We start from the raw sequence: 22,451 nt of genomic DNA on the forward strand, positions 1-22,451 counted from the left end.
ACACGTTTATCCCTGAGTCCAAATATTCTTGCTAAGGTCTTCCCAGAGATTGAATTTACTTCAACACTGAGTCCCAAGGACTATTAGTACCAAACTAAGACTTGGTAGTACGTAACTAGTGGACAGAAGAGCTCGAGTGTTTTGCCCACAAAATTATTTTCCCTTTAAACTGGAGATGCATGTGGCTTGCTCATAATTCTGCTGTATTGCAAATTAGAGAAGATTATAAACTGGTAAAAATTGTTTGTTCTGTTAGACCTAAGTACAAATGGTCCCTAATAAAGAGCAATAAAGTACAAATGCTAGCTCAGATGAAGAAACACAAAATAATCATCTCTTATTTGTCCCTTCATAACATGGAATTTAAGGACATTTACACAAAACACAATTGTTAGCTCAAATCCTCCAGAACAGAAGAGTCTCCACATTTGGAGTTGTATTGATAATATTTAAAAAAAAAGCAGGTTGCAACAGTCTTATGTACTTAAATTTATAGACTGGCAGTGTGCATGTGCAAGATGGGAAACATTTTGAAATTCAGCCCTGGAATGCCCCATTTGCTCTTTGGAAAAGGTTTTGAGTGTCAATAATTATTTAAAAATTAAGAAAATCTCAGCACAGATTGAAATTTGGAGCCTTAAAAGAAGTTAAATAGGAGCTGTTTAACATTTCTTGTTCTGTTGTTTTTGCAGACAATTACTGTTCTGTATCACCTCAAGATTATTAACTGGTCACTCTTCTCAGTGTCTGTTGAGTTCTGGTGTTTGCAGAATTGTGTGACATGTATGTGATAGTGTGATACGTAATCAAGGATAAAGATCCCAAAAAAGGAGACTAAAAACAACATTCAAGAAGTGGTGGTCCTCTGCACTGAGGGAAGGCTATAAAACTGCAGAACGAGGAGCAGCTGGAGGGGTTCCCCAAGATCCCAGGGCAACGCAGGGTGCAGTACATACACTCCTGACAAACCCGGTATTCCAGATCAAACCATAAACTCTGCGCAAATTGAACTCCAGCTACGTTGTGTTAGGAGGGATCTTGATTTAAATATGCCCTTCGTATTGGGCTGGGTCAGATGTGTTTTGTTCTGCTGTGTGTTTGAATTGGCTGCCCATTCCTGCCCATCCCCAGCAGCACATTACTCCCCATCCCCCAGTCTCCTACTACATCACAGATGTTTTGGTGTCTTGAAATCTGCCAGTTTGACTGCTCGTACAGTTTCTTTTCTTCAACTGATCCTGTCAAAAGGATCTTGGTTTAAAAAGGCACAGATTTAAAAAAAGCACTAAGGCAATTTCTTTGCCCAGCTCAGCTGCAGACAGAATGTTGTCTAACTGCAGACCTGCAGAGCACCATCTCTGTGCTGCTGTGTCTTGTACACAACAGTGCTCAGGGGAAGGAACTTCAGAGGTGGTTTTGCACTTATGAAAAATAATACAGTGGCACACACAGGTTTGCTTTACTCATATGCTTTAAGTATAAACCTAGCCATGCACAAACTCCCAAACTTAAGATTTTGAAATATTTCCATGTGGAGCTACAACAAATTGTTAGTTACCTTCTATTTTTCAAGTTAGGCTTATTTACCTCTTTACATTTTCATGTGAGTCTCAATAACATCCCACCAGCATAAGAAATTAACTCTCTGCAATGCATACGCAAGAGAAGCTGTCACAATGTTGTCAAATACTCTCATTTTACAGAACCACAAAGTAGGAGTGGTTCTAGAAAAGTATGGTGTACCTCAACTTCAACAGCAAGCTGAAGAATAAAGACAGTTATTCTTTTCTTCCCAGTGCACTCCAAGATTAATTCTTCCTTTTTCTTCTACACGTGGTTTCCCCACCTGTATAAACAGCCAAGCCTAATTATTGTTTTAACCCAACGCATATCTGCCTTTCCCAAACAATAAAGGAAGTAAATGTCTAAAAAAACCTGAAGTCCATCATAAAAGGGGGGCAAAATGAGAATCTCCCTGCAAAGGAACTACATGGGGGAAAAAAACAAACACCACAAACTACACAACATGAACTGTCATCATTCATATTATGGAAAAACCTACAAGTAAGAATTGAGATTCGCACCCTGAAAGACTCAATATGGACACATTGTGAAGGATTGTTACAGCTGAAAAACTTGCTGTCTAGAAATATGAGGCAAAGACTGAAAGGAAGGCCACAGAGGATTGAGGGTCATGCAGTCCATGGCACAGCCAAGACAAGAGCCCAGTGTGCTAAGCAGAACCCTAGTAGAACCATAACTATTGTTTCTTTCCAGACAGAGTAACTTACATCCTTTTCATACCATCAAGCCACCTCACAGTTCTTTTTTTAAAAAAAGGCATAGGTTTTACCATAATGGACAGCTTAGGAATGATCTCAGCCACCCCAAATCTCCCATTCCTTTGGCAGCCTAGACAAGGTGTACTGCAAATAAGAAACTGGACTTCGGATAAACAACACATCTAGGGAAGTGTAACTAAATGCTTTTTTGTCCAAATCCTATGCTTTATTTCTGCAGAAGGAAGTGCACAAGCTATTAGTACACAAGGAAGCAATATCATGGAAGACAGAACAAAGTGCACTTGTTTATACTAAAACAAAACTAACTGAAGCAACATGTGGCCACGAGTGACCTGATCATCCTGTTTTATAGGATATCACCATATCCCCTTTCTCCATCCTTCATTTGCACTATCTGGCTGTGCCTTCATTGCTAAAGAGAAAGATGTAATTATCACATTGAGACAGCTATTTCAATGCTAAAATGCCAGAACAGAATTGGAAACTTTTACATCAAGTAAAAAGTCAGTGTCTTTATTTCACTGCTCCACCTGAGATTTCATCAGCCGCATGGAGTTGCACTGACTCTATCAGGAATTTTACATCAAGATTGCAGTATCAATCTAATAATTACACCTGTTTTAGCAATGAAGACATGACCCAGGACTTTTGCAGCAGGAACTTTTCTCTCTTGGCATCTGGAAAACATCCAGGGCATTTCAGATGAAGGATATTCCAAACAACTATTTGAACCACATGCAGTAGTTGAGAAAAATGAATAAGTACTGCCATCCTTCAGAAGCCAGACTGAGAGTCTGAGGCAGAATACACTTAATACACTCACCACTGTCCCTCATATAACACATTCATAGCTGGACTAAGTATCAGTGCCATGTGTCTGCTCTCTGGAAAAAGCCTTTTAAGCACAGTAAGCTTATTACAACCAGTTTTTACACCTCTTCTATTTCCAGCTGTCGCAGATTGCTTCAGAGTTTAAATGCCCTGGATCCTGCCCTCCCTATTAAACATGTGCATATTTTTTTACTTATTAAAAACAGTGCAAAATACAACTGTTAATACAAAAAGCTATGAGTCTAAAGCCACATTTCCAATGCAGAAATGTGACAAACACAGCATATTCAACATTCCAGACACTTGCACACTGTCAGCAAGTAACAACTGTACTTTAACTTTCTATAACTAAGACCCTGCAGCAGACTGTTAATAAAGACAAAATATATGCAAGAAATGATCACATGCATTTAAGTAACTCCCTCCAGGTATGATTGACAATGATTAAACACAAAAGTAGACATCTACCCTCTTATAACACAACAGAGGATTATGAACCAATCCATTTTAACCCACAGATTTACATGCTAACAAGAAGGGCTGTTTTTCCTATGTACTAAAGATGGAAGACTTGCTTGAAAATATAGTATGCCCCAAATGTAAGCCTTACGTGAATAATTTCAAAAATAAACTGCAGACACCTTATATTTCATTTGTGAAATGCAAGAAAATTGAACATATTGCCTGCATCCACCTAACCTTTGAAGCACTGTCTGAAAGAGAAGGCTGAACAACCAGAATATTGTTAAAAGAGAGGAAAAACCTACCTTCTCTAAAAACTAGATGTAAACTAGACCACAAAAGCACTTGCTTTTTATGAAAAACAGCTTTCTCCTCAAAAACAAGCAAAAAAGCATCTACCAACAAAACAAACGACAACAATAACACCCAAATACACACCAAACAAGCACTAACTTGTTGACAAAAGCCTTCACTTCTAAGCTAATTGTAGGCAGCTCCTGTAACTAAATAATTGCTCAAAACCTTCATGTTCTCCTTAGAGAAAGTACTGCAATATTACAATAAAAGTAGTACAAAGTAGAAATAGTTAAGTCCTTCATCAAGCTCATCCAGTGCAGAAACGAACTAAAAAAGATGCAAATTAAAATGAAAACTTTTCCTTCTTTAAAAAGGCAATTTAAAATCCAGAACTCCCTGCTCATGTCAGTCTTCTGTTAATTACCATGAGCAATATGGGTCAACCTTGATACCAACAGACTTCACCTGGTTGACAGAAAGTAACTCACTTCTGAGGACAATTCAGGGGGTTTTGTCTCTTTTGCTGTGACCAATACCTGCAGTGTAGAGCAGTACTGTGCAATACATGTTATCTCAGCAGGAATGAGATTCAAAACCACCAACTTATTTTAAAAAAGCCACTGAGGGGCCAGTTAGAAGCCATTATCCTCCATCCACTGCTTTGCATCAAGAAGCTCTGAAGTGAGATGTGCTTTATTTCCCCTGTGTTATCAATATGTGAGAAACATCAACTTTCCTAAGTTTAACTTAGGGCATCTAAAACCCCTCAAGAATGTGCTTCGCTGATCATAGCATTAAGTTGTTTCCTTTATAAAACCTTAGAATGCAGAGCATGTAGATAGAGAGATAGATAGACAGATAGATATATAGATAGATAAACATATATCGAGACACGCTTAATGAGGTAATGAGAGTTGACATCAAATGACACCAAACATTTCTAAAGGCTACTTAAGCTGAAACTTTCAAAAACTTCAGCTCATTGTCCAAGGACACTACAACATCAAAGGAGAAAACATCCATTACTCTGGAGAACAGTTAATCCATACAATTAACCCTCTTTCACATCACATCACACTATAAATGCGAACACATGCTCCATTTCTGCATTGCTCAGAAGATTCAAGATGCTATTCTTGTCTCTAATGAGGTGCAGCACAAACAATTAAAGACTAGCAAAAATAACACACTGAGTTTAGATTTTTTTTTATTAAAAAAACAAACAACACAAAGAATCATCACATCACAGGCTGTGCAACATGGAAACATGTGGCATTACCCTTCTTTCAAAGTTTAATATGTTAGAATCATCAAATACTTGATCTTTCAGTATCACAGTTTTACTGAGCTAGAGAAAAATTTATTTAAATCATATTTTATCCTATATCATAGACCAGCTTCTCTCTTTCTCCTCTCTGATACAGGTATTTATTAATAAAATGTTTGATGGAGGGGGGAGAATGGCAAAGGGGAGGCAAGGGGAGGCAAGAGGGAAGTTAAAAAAATAATTGAGCACAGATAAGACATTCCACAATACAAAAGGTAACTAAAGAGGTTACTTTTGGCCCTAGTTTACTACACAGCCACACATTATTGTGCTGTCACTGGGTGGAGTATGAAGCTGGATGCTGCATCAACTAAAACCACTGGACAAAACACTCCATTTGAAACACAGTCCCTTCCTAATCTATGCCAGGTGTTGCAAACAAGCTCCATTTTTTCACGCTTAATGCAACACTATTAGTCAGGAGAAGTTCCCAATAGACTCCAGAATATACAAAATCGGTAAATTCACTGAATGGCATGACACTGTTGCAACTTCATTTGCAGGATCTCTGCCTAAATATTGTATAAAAATCACCAACAAAAAAACCTAAAACAACAACAACAACAACAAAAGAATAACAAACACTTCTCCAGGACTTAAGAAGCAACAAGAGACCCAGTTGTTCAGTTCTGTTTAAGTGTCAAATCAGCCTCTGGGGAAGAGCAAAAAAAATAACTAAAAACTAAACAATGACCTACACATAAACAAAATTCAGGGCTTTTTTTTTGTTAGTGCCAGTTTTACAACTATTTAGAAGAATGTACCTTGAGGTAGCTAATAGACAAGTCGCAGGAATTCTTGTTTTTTTAACATGAACTTGCAGCTGTCAGAACTAGAAAGTTACATGCCATTTCAGACACTGGGAAGAATTTTGAAACCATAACTTCTTTGCCAGTGAATTGCTGAAGCCAGTGCAACAGGTGGAGTTGAAGCTGGGAGATCTGTAGCATCCAGCAAAGAGTCTGATCATACATTTGGCATATGTTCAGCCAAACGTGGGAGAAAGGCATAGAATGCTATCTGCTGTAGACTGATCTATTTGTTAATGTTTTGGGATCATCCCAGCAAAAATTTTCCTCTTGGAATTAAGCAATATTTATGACAGGACTTTGAATAAATTACCATTCCATGTTTCAAAGTCTTTCTGAATAAAGATAAAAAAACACAGTCGCTTCTGGCCACATACACAACAGTGATCTGACAGCTGCCATCATACACATCAGCAACTGCAAAAAAAACACCAAAACACTATTTTTTTTTCTTCCGGTCATCTTGCTCTCCTGGTGAAGGCCAAAGTTTTGAAATTGAACTTGAATAGCTTAAAAGTTAAATTTTCATTAAAAGAAATGTTGCCAAGCACACTAAGCAAACACAACTTACTCAAATACTCACAGTAATCTGTTCCCAGTGTCCTGCTGAAGTTTAAATAAGAAAATAACCCTGTGAAGTCCATTCCCTTTTATAAACAGCCAACATTAGTTCAGACTTTATAATAACAAACTGGTGCTAAAGTTTCTTTTTGCAGTTTTAAGTGTGTGCATATAATGCTTAAAAATCTCCCACTGTGCTTGACTGCTCTACTCTTGCACACAAACATTTTAGTTTAAAAAAAAAAAAACAGTTATCAAAACTCTAGTTCCTTGAGAAAACTGGGAGGTTTTTGTAGAATTTGGTGTACTGCTTCTGCCTCCCAATAAAATGGAAAACAAGTTACACAGGAGAAAGCAATGCATGCAGCTGTATTTCAGAGCACAGCATAGCAGCTGACAAGTCATATTTTTATCCCTGCAACCTCTCCACAATCTTCTGGTGATGCCCAAGCCTCCAGAAGCCATGCAGATGCTTTCCATTAGCACTGGTACATCATCTCTCAATTGCTATGAAGTTTTACTGATCCAATGATGAGTTCCTGTCAACACAGTGCTTTGCAACAGCAGTGACAGTTCTGCAGCAGGGATGAGACACCTGAAGTCATTTTAGTTTCCAACACAGACCAAGGTTATATTTATAAAAATTAAATAAGGAAAAAAAAAAAAAAAGAAAGAACTCCTGCTAGAGTTTCAAACTGAGCATAGGAAAGAATGTGTAAATCAGCTTCCTCCCAGTTAATGATCAAGGATCTAAAAACCTGGAGAATTTACCAGTAATTAAAAAAGAACAGCAGAATTTACTAGTAAAAGAACAAATTCCTACTCCATACAGCACACCAGTTGAGTGCACCTGTCCTGCACAGCAGCCTCCCAAGCAAATCAATACTTTTTCTGTTATCTATTCAAAGTCCTCCTACCTACCCCTGCCTTATTGTCAATCAAGGGCCAAAACCCTGTCTGAAAGACACTCTTGCCACATGACCTGAAATGTCCTCACAGACTCTTGGAACACATCCTCCCTCAGAAATCAGTATTTGTGGACAAAAGGGTCCTAAAAGGCTATCAACAAGCACATGGAGAGGTGTCCTGTTATAAACAACCACGACAATGAAACAGTTTACATCAGGATGTGACCAGCAGATGCTCAGATGCAGTAATGTGTGTAACTCACTCTTAATCCCCACAGTGTGAAATGAGTTCCAGGACCAAGACAGAGAAAGGACTATAATAAAGTATTCCAGAACTAATCTTTGTGGGGAACCATTCCAAAATACAAACACCCCTGGGGAAGTAATTCTGGAATAGCTGTTAGGTTTTGAATTCATATTCTACGTCAAACGAAGCAAGTTTTGTTACCCTAGTACAAGGAAGGTGATGCTAACAGGCTCCAAGTTGAGCAGTGCAATACAACTCCTTTAAAAAGAAAACTTTCTTCTATGTCCCTGCAACACTGACTCTACAAAATCCTAGGAATCAGAAAAGCACAAAAAAAAGGATGCCAGAATCTTTACCTGTATCTACCAAAACCTTTTAAGCATGCATTTTGCATATATAAGAGCACCATTGTCAAGAAGCAAGAATTGCTTGGAGGACTGAGTCAGCTGTATCAAAAACTTACAGTACTCCACATCCTCCCTCATTGCACACAGACTTCCTCAGGAAAAAAAAAAAACTTAAAAAAACAGGCGAAAGGCCAATGCTTACAAAGATCCCATAGCCATTGTTCAGAGAAAACAAGTCACTTGCATCATTCCCCACATGCAATAAGCTCTGGGCTGGCTGTATTCTGCCTCTGAGGACCAGCGCCAGATGTGCTCTATCTCCAGATGCCAGGAGTTCCACCACCTGGGGATCAGCAACCAGAGTTATTTTCCATGAACTCTAATTCCTGTCGCAGGATGGAGAAGGGCTAAATGTGTCATGGTGGTAATACCAAGGTAAATGAATTCTAGATAACTTAAATCTTTTGCAGGTAACAATGAAGACCTTAATTTGGACCATGCAAGTTGAGAGTTAATATCAACAGAGGTCACAAGGGTAAAGTACTTCTATCTGCTCATCTTCTCTCCATTGTGCACTAGGCTGAGTACAAACAGCATTCCTCAAAAACTCACTAAGTTGCACCTTCTCCAGTTTTACCAATTCTGTCATGAGCAGACAACGTTAGTGGAGCCACACGCTAAAGGGACAGCAAGCAGCCTTTCCAAACTGCCAGAAATAGGAGGGTGTTTTGGGGTTGGGTTTTTTTGTTTTGGTTTGTTTAAGGTTTGGTTTTCTGCCTTTCATTCAATGATGCTGCCTCATCATCCTACTTAGGTAAGTAACCCAACAAGTTTCCAAGAGCTCTCTTGACCACCGTTTTTAATTACCCACCTACAGACATTTCAGCCTTCAGCAATCTTGGTTATTCAGACAGTTGGCGGCGGGGGGGGGACAGGACGGGACGACATAATACAAAGTAAGCAGGTAAAAGCTTTAAAAACAGTACACAAGATCCCTGCCTAGAATAGCTTTCAAGAGAAGAAGAAATACTATCAATACAAGAGAGCAATACAGCATGCAGAAATTCTAAAATAATGATTGCAAAACGTACAGAAAGTGGTTATGCAAGATCAAATATTTAGGTGCACAAAACTGATTTTGATTAATAAAATGCATGTTGCCCTGCCTTCTCAGGAATACTTTACCTACTATCCTGTTAGTTTGTGGCTTCATTTCTCTCTAATGAAACATCAGTCATTGAGAGAGTAATACGATGGAGTCAAACAAAGCAGGTTTACTCCTAGATGATTATTTTAAAAGCCTACGTACAGGGAAAGATCACTCTGAGGTGCTTCTTGTGTAAAACACTCCAAGATACATTCAGAGAGACCATTTATGTATCAGTGTCACCTTTTCTCAGATGAAATGCAGGGAGTTCACAGACTTTAAAGTATATTTCAGTAACAACACCAAAACCAAATCTGGGTATACTGAATTCCAGTCTCATACCTAGTGACTGTGAAACCTTTCTCCTTAAAGTAAAGTATTGACATCTAACATCAGGAGTTAAAGTGTACATAAAAAGCATGGTTGTGGTTTTGGGGTTGTTGTTTGTTTTTTTTTCAGAACAGGAGGTTATTCAATAACACAACCATTAGAATGAAAGGGAAAAAAACAGAGCAGGAGAAACTGGTTAACCAAGTGTGTAAGCATGTAAGAACACAGATACATATTGTATACATGCTCACACATATACATACATGGAAAACTTCCCCACCACCACCCCATCCCCTCCAAAATCTTAGAGCCTTCCACATGTACATACTTCACTATAAACTAGCCAGGACCTTGTAAGAAATTAGTACTGCCTAGGTCAGCACTTCTCTGAACTAGAAGAAAATCTGCCTCTGCTCCAGGAAACTGAGTGGTCTGGTAGCTACACACAAACTACAGAGCTCACTTCAGTTGTCTGCAGCTCTTACAGAATACCTGCAGATAATTGGTTTTTTGCTGCAAATATCATCCAATGCTTGCTTACATTTTTGCTGGTGTGTGTGCATTTCTCCAAATTTCAGCATTACAGAATCACAGAATATGTGGAGTTGGAAGGAATCCACATGGATCATAGAGTCTAAATCACAGTCCTGCACAGGACTCTCCAAGAGTCACACCAAGTACATGAGAATATCATCCAAACACTTCTTAAACTCTGTCAGGCTTGGTGCTATGACCACTTCCCTGAGGAGCCTGTTCCAGTGCCCAACCACCCTCTGGGTGAAGAACCTTTTCCTAATATCCAACCTAAACCTCCCCTGACACAACTTCAGGCCATTCCCTCAGGTCCTGTCCCTGGTCACCACAGAGAAGAGATCAGTGCCTGCCCCTCCTCTTCCCCTCTCAAGGAAGTTGTAGACTGCGATGAGGTCTCCCCTTAGACTCCCCTTCTCCAGGCTAAACAGACCAAGTGACCTCAGTTGCTCCTCACACATCTTCCCCTCAAGGCCCTTCACCATCTTCGTTGCCCTCCTTTGGACACTCCCTAATAGCTTAATATCTTTCTTATACTGTGGTGCCCAAAACTGCACACAATATTCAAAGTGAGGCTGCACCAGTGCAGAGCAGAGTGAACTATTCCCTCCCTCGACCAGCTGGCGATGCTTTGCCTGATGCCCCCCAGGACAAGGTTGGCTCTCCTGGCTGCCAGGGCACTGCTGACTCTATTCAACTTGCCATCAACCAGGACCCCCAGGTCCCTTCCCATTAGTTACAATGTTCACAGAAACTGGGTTTTGAGCTTCCTTAAGACTTCAGTTACTCAATTCAAAAAGCCTCCAGGAATATTCTCTTGACTCTTTAAAGCATACATGGTTCCTTCTAGCAGTTGCCATACCTGACGTGCAATTGAAAAATGCACCTTTTTAAGGGCATCATAGAAAATCTTCCCCTCCTGCACACAGATTCCAAAGTCACAGCTGACAATGAGTGTCAGGGGCTTTTGTGGCTTAGTATGGAATGGCTATTGAAGGTAGATCAAATGAGATGCAAATCCAAGTTCATACAGGTTTTAGGGACAAGGAAAGACTGCCAACAATTCAATTCCAATTTATTGAAGCTTCACTATAATTTTGCCTGCATTAGCCACACCCTACCTACCAACTCTCACTGTGCAGCTTGCTTAAGTAAGTCCAGATGTGTAACTCTTTCTATCACTGAACACCTGCAAACTTGAGATTTAGAATGACTATGTAATAGTCAACTTTATCCAGACATAAAAAACATACTGCTAAAACCCAGACAGACAAAAATTTCCCCTAACTATTTCTTTTGCTCAGCTATTGAAGATGGAGACAATGTATAGATTTTTTTTTAATCATGCACAGCTGTGTAGACCTAAGTGGAAAATGCTACCCATGAGCATTTTCATCCTCTTAGCTCTCACATGGGAACATGAATAACTCAGCAGTTTAATTTGCTTTCATATGTTTTGGGAAAGACACATCCAGGTAAGATTTCTGAGGCTAAAACATTTTCCCTCTGGAAAAAAAACATTGATGTTTAAACACATCGTACTTCAAGCTGCCGAATCTCAAGCAGGGGGAAATAATCAGAGAAAAACTTAAAGATAAAAACTATTTGTATCATTTATACCATATTTTGGGTCAAAATTCATTCCTACACGGCAGGCAACTCTATTCTGAGCTTTTTCTTGTTCTAGAACCAGAAAATTTTCAATGACTGAAATGAAAGCAAAATGTGACAGAGAAAATAGGAAACTTGATGGCCACGAGTAACCTTACTTCAATGGGACAGAATTTATAAGTGACACTTTATTTGAAATAAGTAGTTACACAAAGCCTCCAAAGCTCTTTGAACAATCTGCACGATGTATGTAGTGACCGATATAAATCTAACACTGGGTAATTTATGATTCAGTGGCCAAAAGCGACATCTTCTATATAAAAAAGGATTAGGATTTTGTTTTTTTAAATTCTGCTGCTTTGGGAAGTTCAAGAAACAGCTTACTGGCTTTTGTATTAAGCTACAAGTGCTAAGAATGAACACTAAGCATGTTATATAGACATCCCCTGTAGTTACACAACAGAGAATAAATCTCATAACCTTTCATTCCTTCTCTTCCTTGAATTATTCACTGTCATCAGCAGAGACAACTTCTTATCCTAGAGGCGAACTCTTGCTTTTTCTCTTCCTCTATAATGAAATATAAAACAGATAAAAAGATAGCTCTGTTTCAGAATATATTTTCCTGGCATCATCAAGACACTAAGTGACTGAACTTGTCTTGCATTGGTGTGGCAATGTTTTTGTAATCAGGGGGGCTACAGAGGTGGTTTCTCTGAGAAGCTGCTGGAATCTTCCCCTATGTTCTATAGAGCCAATACCAACAGTGGCCAAGGCCAAGCCCATCAATGACGGTGGTAGTGTCCCAGGGATAACATATTAAAGAAGGGAAAAAAAGTTATTGTGTAGAAGCAAATTGTGCCCAGAGAAGAGAGCAGTGAGAATCTGTGAGAGAAATAGCCATGCAGACACCAAGGACAGTGCAGGAAGGAGGGGGTGGAGTTGCTCCAGGCACTCAAGCAGAGATTTCCCTGCAGCCTGTTGAGGACACCACACCAGAGCAGGAGGATGCCCAAAGGAGGTTTTGACCCCGTGGGAAGTCCATGCCAGAGCAGGCTCCTGGCAGGACCTGTAGACCCATGGAGAGAGAAGTCTACACTGGAGTAGGTCTGCTGGCAGGATTTGTGAGCCCATAGGAGACCCACACTGGAGCCATTCTTGAAGATCTACAGCCTGTGGGAAGGACTCACACTGGAGAAGGTCATGGAGCAATGGGAGAGACATCACATTGGAGCAGAAGAGTGTGAGGAGTCCTCCCTTTGAGGAGGAAGGAGCAGCAGAGACAATGTGTGATGAACTGACTGAGCCCCCTTTCCATGTCCCCCTGTGCCACTTGAGGGGAGAAGGGAGAGAACTGGGAACAAAGTTAAGCCCAGGAGAAAAGGAGGGGTTAGGGAAATGTATTTTTAAGATTTTTACTTCTCATGATCCTACTCCGATTTGACTGGCAATAAATTCAACTAATTTCCCCAAGTTTGTTTTGCCTGTGACAGCAATTGGTGAGTGATCTCTGCCTGTGCTTATCTCGATCCACAAGCTTTTTGTTATATTTTCTCTCCCCTGTCCAGTTGAGAAAGGGAATGACAGAGCAGCTTTGGTGAGCACCTGGCAAGCAGCCAGGGTCAAACAACCACAGAACTAAAAACAGTATTTTGAAGACAGATACACGGCAGCAACATTTCCTAAGTTACTCCAAATGCCATGGCTTTGTGATTGTCTTTCTAAAGCAAGCATTCTTTGCCCCAAAAATGTTACTTTTGTATCTGTACAAATACTTGTAGAAACTGTCCCTTACTAATTATTTGGAAGTAATCCATGAACAATAAACATAACAGTAAAGACCTATGGCCTTTCACCTTGCCTCAAATATCAAGTATGTTCCACTCTTAAAACAAAAACTAGAGAAATCAGGTTAGAAGACTTCTAAAATTCAACACACTGAGATTTCAACCCTTGATAGCTTCTTCAGACAAAGTCTGATTACACAGGAATATGCCACAGCCTACGAAGCATCCTAGAAATGATGGGCTGATGGAAAACGACATGACAGAGTGCCTAAGCACCTCACAGGGTGCAAGGCAGAGGAAAACCTCATAACAATAAAGTAGCTGGCAGAATATTCACTCAACATCACAAAAAAATACCCCTCAGTCTTACCTGTAAAGACAGATGTAAAAAGTATGTTATTTAGGAAGTCTAAGAAACAAGAAGAAAAAATCCACACTACAAAGAAGTAAAGCTTCAGGTGGCATAAGCCAGAAAGCTCCTGGAGATGTGTCATGGTGAGAAACCTGCAAAACACTTACCTATACCATGCACAACCCAGCTGTTTACTTCAGGAGCACATACTAAACAAAAACAAGGTACTTCTGATCACTGCCGTCATAGAGAGTTCACTAAAAAAGCAAGGCCAAAACCAAGTATTTAAGAGTTATCTAGAGAAAAGAGAATGGCAGAAGCATATCATAAAGTGCAGCTGCAGGTGAGGACATCCTACATGCTGACTAGCTCAAAGCAGTACCTCTCGGGAAATCATTTTGTTTTGGTTGATCCACAATATACATTGTCACTTAGGCATTCTGTGGTGTTTTAATTCATATAAAGACAAGTACAACAAGCAGGCATGGGGATGTATCTCCCTCTCAATTTATAAAAGTATAAAAGGAAGCAACTTCACCTTTTGGATAACCATACTCTATAGAAAAACCACACCCATTTAATTACATTTCTAGTCTTCTACAGATTTTTCTTCCCTGTCTTAAGGTCAGCTAGAAGAGTTTCATTTTGGAAGAACAGAAAATAATGTGTTCATGCAAAATAAATGAAAATAGTACAAGGACTGGACAAAGCATCCATGACACTGAAATCCATGAAACTGCAATTTCTGCAGAAGGCATGTAAGTTCTTGACAAGGATTTAATTACATTACTGCTGGTAATCTGTGCCTAATTCAAAACCTAGAATATATGGCTTAAGCCATAAGTACATACAACAGTCCATAAAAGTTCTCAAATGACCTATCAATAACCTGTAGATTACAGCAGCACTGTACACTTTCATCATGTCTTCTCAGATCATCCACTCTTTTTCCTTTTGATTTAGTCAAAACCAGCACTGAACAGCAAAAAAGAAAAAGAACATCTGTAAAATCACATTATAGTAACACTATTTGATTCCCAAACCCAAAAGCTAAATAGTTCACTAAGCAGGTTCACTCAATCCACTGCTACTCCTCATCTGCCCAGAGGTTCAGAAACACAAAGCAGACAACACTTGCTCACACTCTGGCTTTCTTTTACTCTTAAACACCATAAAAAGAAGAGGTCAAGCTTCTGTCTTTACTGACTGCCCCCTCCTACCTTCAATCTAATTCTTGCAGGCTGAGGATCAAAATTCCCCCAGGACTAATTTATCATCTTTACAATAGTGTAAAACGCCACTTCCAAAAACCAGTATTAATAAATGTTGAATGAATCACATTCAATGCAACAACACGGTGAAATAAAGTAAATATACAGTCAAGGTAACCTAAAGAAAGGGCAACAGAGAACCTCTGGAATCACCATCGCAAAATGCTGCCAAATTCTGAATCAAATGAAGAGATGTCAAGGTAAGTAACTCAATCATTCATCTCCCTCTCAGACAAAACTCAAGCCAACAGGAGTCCTGTAAGAAGGACAGAACCACCAAATTAAGAGCACTACACTTTCACAGAACATCAGACATCCTTTAACAAAAATCCATGAGAAAAAAATTAAAATCAAAACCTTTGTGTAACCAAATAAAAATCAGAAATATAATTTCCATCTTTCTACTTTTCATAGTAGAGGGAAGAGTTACAGCCTAACACACTTGCAACTTCATTTCTCCAGATGCATCATCTTTTACCATAGCTCAGGAACAGTACACTTGATTCAATGACCAATTTTCTGGTTACCGTCTATAGTCTCAACTGGAAGACGAGAGTTCAAAAATTCTGCCTGCCACAAAGACAACTTTTGTTACTGTTTAAAGTAAGTGAGCTTTAACTGTGGAAGCTCGATTTTCTTATGTATGAAAGATAAATAACACATGCTATCCTAGCAGAATATTCAGAATTAGCTAAAATTCGCACAGCACTTCAGAAAGCCAAAGTGCCAAGAATTATTCAACAACTATTATATTATTAAGCAGGAACATTTTTAAATACATATGCCAACATTTAAGCTTTTCAGACCATTGACAGTCACACCAGGAACTTACTACTGCATCTGCTGTCAGTGGTGTTTATTGCAGTAGCAATAAACCTTCGTACTGTGAAATGAAGACAATTCTGTAGCTGATTCACAGTCAAGAAATTCCTTCTCCCAGTAGGTTGTTCTATTAAGTTAATCTAACACACCACACATACAAATTATTTATTGGTTTAAAAGAAGTTTCAATTGCTTTAACCCTTTTATCATCCAGAGCAAACACACCAATTTAAATCGAGCCTGTGTCAATCTACTAGCATCCTTGCAAAAGTCACCCATGCATTTAACATCAATACAAAATGACACCTTACAACTGCCTGTGCTGGCAGGCAAAGTGTGAGTCAAGCAAGAATAAAGGAAAGAACAATTAAATTAAAAATCTTGTTTATTAAATGGACCGTTAACACTCTTACCAGCCCACCACCCATTCCTTACACTCTTTGGAGCTTCTCAGTAGAACTGTGTGGCTTAACAGATATTTTCAATCTTTAGTAAACAGAAACCACAAAGATGAGACACTGGTGAGTTCCACATTCTGATTTTTTTCAAGAGAAGAAACCAAAAGAATTATTGGCCTGTAAACTCTTAAGCAACAACTGTACTGAACAATACTCTGTGGGACATAGTTCCCATTTTCTTTCCTCCTCTCACCACAACTGTTTCATCACACAAAATCTCAAGAATTGCTAAAAAGATCTTTTGACTCTATCATGATTTTTTCCATAGCCTAACTCAACAGGGGAAGGACTCTCCAGAGGTGCTTTTTCCAGTTCAGAAGCCCCAGCTGTGAGCTGCCAGGAGATGGCAGATCTTTGCCTTCTTCAGAAAGTTCCAAGTGTCCAAACAGCACATGGGTTTCACTAGCCAGCATCCCTAGCCAATATCTTAATTATGTGCTCCTGCCCTATGTGAACTTGCAGTTGTTGGACATGTCCAACATGTTGGAAAGCAGAATAGTGGAAAAGAAAATAATCTACATGCCTCAAAATCTCTAAATAAAATGCTCTTCTCCGTTGTGCACAGTAGAGCTGCATCGCTGCTGGCCTGTGCCACAAACTGGGGGGATACTTATTCTATTCCTGAGGCTTGGGTTGGTACCTATTTAAGTTCTTCACAAATGCCTTGAGCAGAAAATAACATCTATTTCCTTAAAGTGCTCTCAGTGTTGCGCTTTTTTTCAGTCATATAAACTCCCAAGAGAAATCCCAAACCTACAGATGCAAAACATTTTGAATGTTTAATAGTTTGGGTTAAACACATAAGGAAAGAAATAAGCGAATTTCTTAGAAAGAAGCTACTATACATAGCTTTATTTCTCTTAATTCTAACAAGGAATTTAAACATAGTTATTGTTCTCAGTCTCAAGACATCACGCTGCTTTCATACAATACAGTACGTTCACAAGAAATATCGATTTAACAGGACACTACACTCATCACTATAGCTGTTTCTGAGCACCATCAATAGTGAAATTTATTTCTGCTTTGACAAAAAGAGGAACAACTGCTTTTAACTGTGCACTACTGGCTAATTTTTAACTAGAAGCAAAGTTACAGTAGACACTTTTATAATAAGTCACATGAGTCTATACTCTAGGAGACGTTTTGTAACCTTTATTTGTTGTTATGCTGCCAAACCTTACCCAAACACTAAAGGATAACAAGTTCCCAGAAACAATCTCTGTGTTTGCTAAAAAGTTACCTTGGGTTGCATTATTCAAGAAACATGCAGGACTGAGAAAATTTACAGGTGGAACAAAGTCCATGGTCTATTTTACTAACAACTATATTATACACAACTAAAACATAAATTCTTAAGTTAAAGCAGCAAGAGGCAATGGTGGAATTTATACTGGGATATCAATGAAATACATTCACGTTATTCTAAAGTACTGACTTTGTATGTCATGCTAATCTATGTACTTCAGACACATCAACAGTATGAGTGATTTTATAGCATCTCTGGATGCTTGAAAGTTAATTTAAATTTTAAATAATTTAATTTAAAATGAAATAATAACAAATGAATTCCCACACTATACCTAAAAGACAGTTAAAGTCATTTAACTTTGAAGAGAGAAGATTCAATGCTTTGAAAGTATCAACTTAAACTTCAGAGTCAGTCTGAACTTTCAGTATTTCCTATTAATTCAAGAGGATTTATGACTATGATTTGTGACAGACCCTCACATCATGCTAGTAGTAGTTACTAGGAAAAGAGCCCCCTAAATCAATGACAGACTGAAACGGCACTGAAATGCAGCTGAGGACTCCTACACAGCACATTTACCTGTCATAAAACTAGTAAGTGATCTTTACTGCTACATTCTACATTTAAAAATAGTGATATGTTTCACTAGCTTTAGGTCATCTCAGGAAAAACAGTATAGATTAAAAGTCATTTTAGGGTTGTGCTCAAATGCATTTTTTATTTCATGCTGCATCCCTAGTTTCAAGCATTTGTAACCATCCTGTTACACTTCTCTGTTTACCTTTCTGTATCTTGTGTTTCTTGATATCAGGCAAATAGTAGCTCCATTAAAGAAAACTAAGATATGATCTCATGATTTCAGGAAACATCCTAGTGCATGACAAGTTACAGCTAATAAAGCATTTGTGAGTTTAAGTAAAAGTAATTCTTGCTTAAGATTCTTCTGAAACAAGAACTATCTCAACATTGAGGTTTTAAGAGTCCCACATAAAATACCTTCTCTGCAATATTAAGCATCCAGAACTTACAATATTTTCAGACAAAAGCATAAAATACTTTGCATAGGCAAGAGATTCCAGCCTTCAAGGAAGCACCAATTGCAATGACCATTTTGCCTTACTACAGTGAAATGAGAGTCAAGTATAACCCATATCTGTAACAGGTTTATCATTATTTCAAGCCACAAAAATAAAACCACTCCTGACACCACCACATACAGAGCAGAACTTAGCTCTACAGCAAAATTATTTCACAGCCAAAGTATTCAAGATCTATTATAACATGTGAAACTTCAGAGAAGCTTTAATACTGCAGAAGCTCCATCAAATACCTAATGTGCAGAGATGTATTTACATATTTGTAAGATAAGCACATCAAAATACTTTTAATAGGTAAAAGTCAGGCATGTCCTTACAGAATGGGGCTTCTCAGAAATGGAACTAAAACCATGGAGAGCCTCTCACAGTACATTCACACTCCTTCTAAAAGGACAGATGAGCTGTCCTTAAAAGTACTGTCCAGATCAACTCGACAAAAGAATCACATACTTTCCTACTAAGTAGGCAGAACAAAGGCAATGTCATTAAGATTTATAACCAAGATTCTTTAGCTAATTATTAGAAATGGTACATTTGTAGAAGAGTTCTTCCATGCATGTTAAGGAATTAAGGATTATTCATGATGAACGTACACTATATTAAAAGAATCAGTGTTTCTAAAAGGAGGTGAATGAAAACCAAACTCCAAGTTACAACTTATTCCTTAGTTTTATCATGAACTTATTTTCCTAAGTTATCCCTTTTTTAAAATATCTCTTTCTATTAGAGTCTGTTAAGTAAATTTAAGGAAATCCTTAAAGAACACTATCAGCCTTCATTTAAGACTCCCAGAAGTTGATTTTTTCCCCCTAAAGCTACACTAGCTTCATTCAGTCAAGCAGGGATGTGAACACCTTTACACAAATGTAAGCGTTCAGAAAGGCACAAGCTGCACTTCAGGCTTTCTGAAACATTTTTAAAAGACTGTGGTAATGTGCATGGAGAAGGTGCATCTTAAGATATGAAGGGTATCTTTTTCATATAATCCTGACAGAATAAGCAATACAATAATACACACCCACATATAGCTCCAACTAAAAATACAGAATGATGATGCCAGCAGAAAATGGTCGGTTCTCTTGCTCTAAATGACAGTTCTAATAATTACAGGAGGTTTGAAAAGGTGGGTGGCCTAATAAAAAGAGGCCCTGAGGTGATGTTCTGACAGCCTTGGCCACACTGCCGAGTTTTCTAAACTACCTAGGAAATCGCAACAACTAGGTTTCAGCTTGCTGAAGCACCGGGGTGATGTATTCAGGCAGACCAGATGCAGCAGCAAAAAACCAGAAGTCTTACACATGCAGCTCGAACCCCCCGTCCTGGGAGAGACAAAGTTGGACCGGAACAGCACGCAGGAAAAACAGAGGAGAACGGACCCAGGTCCGCTCCCCACGGATGCTGCAGGCAGAGCACCGCCTCCGTTTATTTGTGATTTAAAAGGATTAGCACACTCACTTAAAGACGGTATTGCAAGGGAAAGCAAAGGGCAGGCTCCGTGCCCGGGACGGGGCGCGGGCTGCCGATGGGCCCAGCACTCGGCCGGCCCAGGGCAGGGGCTCCAGCTCGGGCAGCGCCGGCGGGGCTGGACCCGGGCCGGGCACCCGCACCCGGGCCGGGCTGGACCCGGACCCCCGCCCACCGCCTCCAGCCGGGCCGGCCGGTTCCTCCCGCTGCAGCGCCACCCCCCGTCGCCCGCCTAAAGCCTTAGAACGGAGCTGGGGTGGGAGGGGGGACACGCAGGACACACACACCAAACTTGCCTTCCCCCCACCCCCTCCCCAGCCCTGCCAAGAGTTTGACCGACACCCGACACCGACCCCTCCAAACTCCAGAGAAATCCTTGCCCGGGACCGCGGAAGGACGGGAGTGGGGGCGGGGGGGGGCTGGGGGCGACTTTTGTCTCTCTTTTTGCAACTGTACGCGTCTACCTGAGCCATCCCTGGGGGAGACCGCTCCCCCCCCCAGCAGGGTATGTCCCGAGGGAAGGGGAAGGAGAGGCCTCCTCTTCCTGCGCCCCCTTTTTGAAGAAAAGAGGGGCGAGGCGGAACAGTTTGGGGGTGGAGGGGTAAACGACGCACCCAGCCTCCCGACCTCCTCCCGCCCCGTCTCGTCCATGTGCGCGTCCTCTCCGCCCGCGGGAGCCTGGCCCCGCTCCCGCCCCTCCCGGCGGAGCGCGGGGGAAAGTTTGCCCAAGTCCGACAACAAAAGGGACAGCGGCGCTCGCCTCCCCGTCGGCCCGGGCCCCGCGACGCCCCGGCGAGCTTACCCCCGGCCGGGCCCGGCTCGCAGCGCAGCACCGAGGCGGCCAGGAGCCGCAGCAGCAGCAGCAGCGGGAGCGGCGGGGCCGCCGCCTCCATGTTGTGCCGCCGCAGCAGCCGCCGGAGCCCTCGGAGCTGCTCAAGCAGGATCCATGCTCGGGGCGCTGCGCTCGGCGAGGAGGGAGGCGGGGAAGGGGGGAGGCGCTGGAGCCGATCCTCCTCCTCCTCCTCCTCCCGCCGCAGCCAGGGAGGGGGCTGGGATGGAGGATCCCAGCTCGCACCGCATCCCGGGAGCAGGCGGGGGCGCACCGTTCCGGCGTGTCCCGCGCGTGGTTGCACCTGGCCGCACGGGAAGGAGGTGGGATTTCAGGGGGTTCTTCTTTACTTTTTTTTTTTTTTTTAAATCTCGTTCCTTCTGGAGCAATTACTCCAAAACCAGCGGGGGAGTTTGGAGTAGAGAGCTCGTTGCGTGTTTCTCTGGTGGATTTAGAAGTTAAGAGCGGGGACGTTCCCCCCTTTTTCTGTCTCCAGGAAAAAGGGTGGTTGTTTTCTTCCCAAATGGAAGTTCGCTTTTGCCTTTCTCCTTCCACCAAAACAAATGCTTTATAAAGTCACTCCTATGCGAAACATTAGTTTTCAAAGAAAAGTGCGTTCAACAACAATCTTTTGTTCCCTTCTCCATCCCACTCCCTCCGGTAAACATGCCACCTGTTCCTATAAACACATTACACTACGAAAGAGGGAGAAGCTCTGCCCTGTGACATGAGGTCTGAGTAGTGCTGAGGGCAGGTACGCAGGGCTGAACAGCACCCAGGTCACGCTTAAACATCCTGCATCTTTCCCAGGCCAGATGCTGCCCCTGCCTCCATCGCAGGGAAATAAACAAACAAACAAACAGGGTAAGTCAAGAATTTTCATTTGAGTCTCCATTTCCCCTTGTCCTGGCACGAATTTTACAATAAGAAAAAAAGATGCTAGATGGCCTTCTATAGTGATGGAATCCACAGGGGTCTGCCTGGCATCCCCTTAAACCGTTTTTTTAGGTCTCAGAGCAGGAGCTGTAAGTCACAAGCAACTACTTAACAAATGGATGTTATATTTAATACTTTCATTTCAGAGGTGAATGAATTTCAGAGTTCCCAGTTGCCATATACTAATTTATCTGCCTTGCTGTAGCTGCTACAGCAGCAGCTGAGATTTTTTTCTTAGTGCCTCATGGATCCCTGCCCAACTCAAATACCAGGATGAAATATTCAAGAATTGGTTTAGGTCCTGTTGGTTACTCCATTGCAGGTGTCCCCTGCAAGGGGAAAAGGTCTAGTGTTTTGTTTTGGTTTGTTTTTTAAAGTCAGAGGTATTCAACTTGGAAAAGAAAGCAGTTTAAAAAATCAAGGAGTTACAAAAGGCTTATAGTGCTGACCTTAAGGATGACCTGCAAAGGGA

At 40.7% G+C, this 22,451-nt stretch overlaps 1 protein-coding gene across 1 annotated transcript in view; it reads right to left on the reverse strand.

Moving 5' to 3' along the window:
* The window catches only part of LRP5 (LDL receptor related protein 5), a 134,746-nt gene extending 113,548 nt beyond the window's left edge, over positions 1-21,198 (reverse strand). Inside the window, exon 1 of the mRNA XM_017810915.1 lies at positions 21,017-21,198. Coding sequence (XP_017666404.1) covers positions 21,017-21,107 — 91 coding nt within the window. The 5' untranslated portion in view covers positions 21,108-21,198. The remainder of the gene's footprint in view (positions 1-21,016) is intronic.
* Positions 21,199-22,451: the final 1,253 nt, after the last annotated feature.

Source organism: Lepidothrix coronata, unplaced genomic scaffold (assembly GCF_001604755.1).
Source record: "Lepidothrix coronata isolate B3197 unplaced genomic scaffold, Lepidothrix_coronata-1.0 Scaffold1, whole genome shotgun sequence".
Classification (NCBI taxonomy): domain Eukaryota; kingdom Metazoa; phylum Chordata; class Aves; order Passeriformes; family Pipridae; genus Lepidothrix; species Lepidothrix coronata.